Genomic DNA, 6,317 nt, shown 5'->3' with positions numbered 1-6,317 from the left:
AGATAATACTGATTCTTAGTTTTAGATATACTTTTCAATTTAAAGAAATCTCCATTTATTCCTTTGCTTTCTGATGTTTTTCACAGGAAAGGCTATTGTAATTTATAAAAAAAAAAATTCTGCATCTATTGGCATGATTATATGATTTTTATTGTTTTTGTTCTGAATATGGTCAATATACTTAGTTTTCTTAATGCGGAACCACTCCTGCAATTTTGATTTTCAGTCTGATTATAGCACTTAATTTTTGAGATATGTTACTGCTGTTTCAGTGTTAATTTTATTTAAAATTTTTGTATTAATATTCATTAGGAATATTGGTCTATTTGTTTTTACTCTTCCTGGTTTAGGTATCAAGATCATATTTATGTCAGAGAAGGATTTTGGTAGGCCCCTTTCAATTTTCTTATTTTAAAACACTTTATATAATATTAGAATTAATTGTTTTTTATAAGTTTGGTAGAATTCACTTGTAAATAAATGTATTTGGTCTTTTTTTTTTCCTTTTGGGAGTTAATTTATAACCTATTTATTTCTTTTAAAGATAAGATTATTTAAAAATACAGATAAGATTACGTGAAGTACTATTTTCTTTAGATTCTCTAGGCAAACTGTATTTAAAAAAACACCCACCTATTTAATTTACATTGTCAGATTAATTGGCATTTGGATGGATGAAATAGCACTTAATTGTTTTTATTTCATCTTTTTTATGGATAATTTTGTATTTTAATCAAGTTAACTAATGGCTTTTCTATTTTATATTTTTTCCCCAAAATCCATCTCCTAGTTTCATTAATCCACTTTTTTTTTGTTTTTTGTTTTCTGTTGTCAGTCTTTATCTCTCTTTTAACTTCCAGGGTTTCTATTTTGATATTTAATTGGGGTTTTTTAATTATTTGGTAATTCCAGTTTTATAGTTGCAAATGCAATTTGTTGTCCTATTTTTCTCTCTTTTACTCATGAAAGTGTTTTGAAGCAAATTTTCTCTTAAGTTCTTCTTTGGCTGTATCTCCCAAAACCTTGGTGTGTTGTTTAATAGTTATTATTATCTTTATTGAAAGTATGTTTTTTTTTGCCTATAATTTGTTCTCTGATCCACTCATTTTTTAGGATTAAGTTGTAACTTAACTGTGTACATTATGTTCTGATTGTGTTTTTTTAATTTTTTTTTGAGATTTCACCTTGCTCATTTGCTATTTGTTTTTATGCTCTCTTCTTAATCAGATAAACTAAAGATTTGTCAAATTTTTAGTCTCAAGATTTAAAAAAAAAATTTTTTTTGTTTCCAATTTATCTACTGCCCCTCTGATTTAATATAGCCTGTTTGTACTTATTTTAGGTTTGTTGGCATTCTAATTTTTTAAAACCTAATTTCAAAAAATTCAGTTAACTCATCTTTTTCTAATTTCTTAACTTTTGTGTTAGCCACAACCCTGGAATTTTGGTATGTCACTTCATCATGATAATTTTCTTTTTATTGCTATCATTTAGTCATTTTTCAGTTGTGTAAGACTTTTTGTGACTTCATTTGGGGTTTTCTTGGCAAAGATACAGGAGTGGTTGGCCATTTCCTTCCTCAGCTCATTTTACAGATGAGGAACAGAGGCAAACTTGCCCAGGATCACACAGATAGTAAGTATCTGAGCAGAGATTTGAAGTGAGGTCTTTCTGACTCTAGTCCCAGAGTGCTAGGTCACACAGCCAGAAATGTCTGAGGCTGGATTTGAACTCAAATCCTGATTCCAGGCCTGATGCTCTATTCACTGCACCATGAAACTGTCTCAATCTGAATTTAACAAACAAAACCACTTTACCTTCCGTCTTAGAATCATTTCTAAGAATTGGTTCCAAGGCAGAAGAGTGATGGTGGTTAAGTGATTTGTCCATGGTCACATAGCTTGGAAGTTCTGAAGCCATATTTGAACCCAGGCCTTTTCATCTCTAGGGGGTCTCTCTGGCTTCCCTTATCAGCATTCTGAAGTAGCTTGTCCAGCCTCAGGTCTGGCATTTGAAGAAGGATATGGACAAAGTAGAATGCCCACATGGCCAGAATCACCTGCCTCACAGAGATGAGAGCATTCAATGAGAATCTGATTTGGCTCAGAAAAGCCTTCCTAAGGGGGCTTCTCTTTTCCCATTCTTCTAGTGGCTTCCTCCCCTCCAAGCACTCTGGATGTTGAGGCCGCCATGTCATTCCCGAAGAAGCTGCTCCATCTCCCTCAGACACAGTTGCGCTTTCTCTTCCTGGAATAGTCTTTTCCCACCTTGGGCCAAGAGTCCTTGGTGGCCTTCCTGTAGCTCCTCTTTCTGAGGTGGCCATCCCCTTGGGCTGTTTCCTTAGGCCAGGCAGGCTTTTGCGTTTCTCCCTTTCCCAGTGAGTAGTGCAGGGCCCAGCACATAGCAGCGCTCAATCCTTGCTTGTTTGTGACCGTATTTTAGTACAAAGATCTAATCCTGTTTGTCCATAGCTGTGATGACATCCCTAACTCCACCTTACAGAATCAAGGTGTTGCCAAATTTTGTTGGTTTTTCCTTTTACATGTCTTGGAGGGTTGCCCTTAATGCCCAGCACCAACCACTGAGATGCTTTGGGCCCTCATTCCTCACCTGAACTTCGATCAACAGTCCTCCAATCAGTCACCTCCATTGGGCTGCCAGCAATATACCTAAAGCATAGAGGTCTGTCCACAATATCTATCTATTCCTGGTTACAGACTGCCTCTGGCATTTGAAGAAAATTCTTTACAATCTGGCCCCTTCCTATCTCCTGGAGCCTTCTTATTCCCCTCCAGGAACTTTGTGATCCCCACCCTGGCCTATGTAGTTCTTTGGGTGATACTTCCTCTCTTGGTTGTTGCTAGTTCCCTCTCCCATGCCTGGAATTCTTTCCTGCACCTCCATATGTTAGTTTTCTCAAGTTTCCCTCAGAACTAAATTGATTTCCCACTTTCTTTAGATGGCCCTTCTCTTGTTCTTGTGTGTATGTCGTGTATGTAGTTATTTACATATTCTCCATTAAAATAGGCTACCTGATTACAAGAATCATTTGCCCTTTCTTGGTGGCCCCAGAAATAAGCTATTTATAAATGTTTCCTGACTCACAGCCACTTTATTCCATAATAATTGCTTTTATTTATTCTTTGCTGTGATATTTTACAAACAATTACTTGCTGGTTATTAACTTTCTCTGAAGATCAAAATTTCTTCCTGAATTTGTTTTGTCACGGGAAATTAATAGGGAAGAACAAATGCTCTGTGGTTGGTATATTTTATTTTATAATTGGAAGATGAAAAGTTGCCATTGAATTATTAGGATACAGCAATATTACTTCCATCATTTAAAATGCTCTCCTTTGCCCCACCAAAATTTTTTATTTTATCCAATTGATTTAAAGATAATTTTTCTTTGCTTAGGAAATGGCAGTTCAACAATTTAAATAAAACCAGGTTTTCTATTCAATGTAATTAAAAAACCCCCAAAACTTAAAAAAAAAAAACAAAACTGTAGTAACAACACTACATTTAAAATACTGATTAAAAAACAAAAGGCTGCTAAACAAAAGCAGACAAAAAATCTTAAACATACACCATAAGTATACATATGTGAGTCACACAGGCAAATCGACCTTCTTTTATATTAAGAAGTTCAAGATTCCAATGAATTCTCAGTATTTATGAGGTTATTTAATCTCAGAATTAATACCGACAACAGCCCTAAGAGTCATGCTCTATTTTATATGCTAGAAAGAGACTCTTGGTTGCCAAATAAAGTTCATGATGGATAAAGGAATAAAATGCAAGTTTTCCGACTTGAATGATAATCTAGTTAACTACTCTACATTTCCTTCTTTTAAGTTATCTTTAACTGCTTTTTCAGACACTGTTCTTCGGATCAGGTCACCAAAGTAAGCTGTGATGGTCTTCAATTTATTGTTAAGAAAATTTTGTTCTATTTCAACTTGTCCTCCGGGGCCAGCTAGAGATGCCACCTAAAAAAGGAAACAGAAGAAACACATGGATAATTAAGAGATTCAGAACAAATCTTTTTTCCCCATACTATTTATGAAATAGAAACAAGGCCTTTATTTATGCTCTTTAAAAAAGGGGGATATCCAATACTCATTGTTGCTTCTCAATAATTAATAACTACTAATGGAAAGACTGTGAGACGAAATATTGTTCTGCATGCTGCAAGGTAATGGGTAAAGTTCTGGTGAGTCACTCTGTTGAAGAACCCGATATCTAAAAATGGTTACTATGATCTCTGTAAGAGAATCACGAAAACATGGAGAAATAGATATGGCACTGGACTAGGAAGTCCTGTGTTCAGATTTCACTGTGAATACTAATGCAATTCATAGCAGGTCACGCAACTTCTTTGTGTGTGTTTCTTCATCTGTAAAATGAGGGTTAGACTTTGACATTTTACCGTTGTTAATGTTCTCTTTCTTCTCAAATGAAAAAGGATAGGGATTAGACCTATTATTTCAGTGGCATAGGGAATTACGAGGTGAGGATGCTCTTTGTATCAATGCAAGTTAAATCAATCAAGAAACTCAATTATTAAGTGTCTACTATGCACCAGGCACTGCAGGATACAAATTAAAGAATTAAACAAGCTCTATGTGTCAGGAGCTTCCTCGGCCCCTTTTCTGGAAATATCAAATAATTGCTTGAGAGAACTGAGCATTTAAGTGACTTATTGAAGGCCACACAAGTCTGTATTGGATCCAATCTCTTTGTTTCAAGGGCAACTCTTGATCCATTAGACCAGTGATGGTGAACCTTTTAGAGGAGCGGGGTTCTGAGTGCCCCATGGCACATATGCCATAGGCTCACCACCATGGTTTTTTGACCACCATTCTCAAATTATCCTGTATGTATGTATGCATGGGAAATAGGTCTCTTAGTGAAACCATTACGATATAAACAGGTGCCTAACCATTTCCATTGGGATGGCCTTTCTGGCAGCTGCTCTATTAAAACGGACATTTAAGAGCCTGAGAAATGTTGACCAACTTCTACTGATCCATAGCAGGATTCTCTCCTAACTCTCATCCACACTGTAAGATGGTATTAGTAACTATTAGTAACCCTTTACTTATTGGCTTCACTATGTGCAAGTCACAGCTTCTGAGTCTTTTTCATCATCTAAAAAATGGGGGAAATACTACTTTCTTATATGGCTGCTAGGAGAATCAAATGAGGCCATGTAACATGCTTTCCAAACTTTAATGTGCATGCAAATATTAGCTTTTGTTACCACTTATTATATATTTTATCATCTTCCTGGTAGATTGTAAAATCCTTGAGGACTAGCACTATTTAATTTATGCCTCTTTATTCACATTGCCTCCAACACTTACTTTGTTTGAACTGGTGATTTCATGAGAGAGCTCTAGAGGATTCCCATCTTCCCTGGAATATGGGCAGAATTGCCTGAGGCAGAAAAGGTCAAGTGACTTGCTCTGAGTCATATAGGTAAACTTCAGGGATGGGAGTTAAATCTAAGTTGTCCTAACTCCCCAGGAAATTCTGTATCTACCATTCCACATTGCTTTTTCCCTTAAACAAAAGGTTTAATGAATATTTATCTAATTGAATTGTAATGTTGATCCTGAGTGATACAAAAGGGGAGAAAACTTCCTGATTGCATCCTTAAATGTCAAGTTGGTATTTTATGTAAAACATTCGAGAATCCCAAAGGACTCTATATATCAGCTATTACTGTTAGTCAAAAGAAAGAAAATAATTGAATGAGAGTATGTTAGTGGAGTAACTGTTAAAAGTGCCAGACTTAAAGCAGGCTTGATAATTTATGGCTTTGGCTCTTTGGGTATAGATATGATGATTGCATTTATTTTAATATGCCAAAATATCAATTATCTGGGAGTTAGGTCTATGTTATGAGTGGACAGTATTGTTGTTGCAAGGTTTATCTGCCTCTAAATACTTCTCTTACTGGCCTATGTTGGTGTATTTTGAACAGAGGATTGTAGATGATAATTTGATTAAAAAGAAAAAGTTAAATGAGCAGATAACCATATCTCAGGATAGAAGAAAGAATGTCAAAGGCAAGGAATAGCACAGTGAGCAGCCCTGAGCAGCCCGGCGATTACAAGAGGGCAATGGGCAACTTCTGGTGAGGGCAAAAGGAAACACACTGAAGCCAAACTTCTCTCAAGATTTTGCTCAGAGATGATCTATAAGCATGACCAATAGCATACACACATTTTCTGCAATTGTGATAGCATAGCATCACCACACAGAAACAAATAAACCAACTGGAAAAATTGTGGTTGATAGTATTTACA

The 6,317-nt window shown here is 35.7% G+C and overlaps 1 protein-coding gene across 1 annotated transcript in view; it reads right to left on the bottom strand.

Annotated features, from left to right (window-relative positions):
• Positions 1 to 3,257: 3,257 nt before the first annotated feature.
• The window catches only part of TGS1 (trimethylguanosine synthase 1), a 58,443-nt gene continuing 55,383 nt past the window's right edge, over positions 3,258 to 6,317 (bottom strand). The window contains exon 13 of the mRNA XM_007487118.3: positions 3,258 to 3,992. Coding sequence (XP_007487180.1) covers positions 3,834 to 3,992 — 159 coding nt within the window. The 3' untranslated portion in view covers positions 3,258 to 3,833. The remainder of the gene's footprint in view (positions 3,993 to 6,317) is intronic.

The sequence above is a fragment of the Monodelphis domestica genome, chromosome 3, assembly GCF_027887165.1.
Source record: "Monodelphis domestica isolate mMonDom1 chromosome 3, mMonDom1.pri, whole genome shotgun sequence".
Classification (NCBI taxonomy): domain Eukaryota; kingdom Metazoa; phylum Chordata; class Mammalia; order Didelphimorphia; family Didelphidae; genus Monodelphis; species Monodelphis domestica.
The sequence above is the reverse complement of the archived record's forward strand: the minus strand, read 5'-3'. Positions and strand labels throughout refer to the sequence as shown.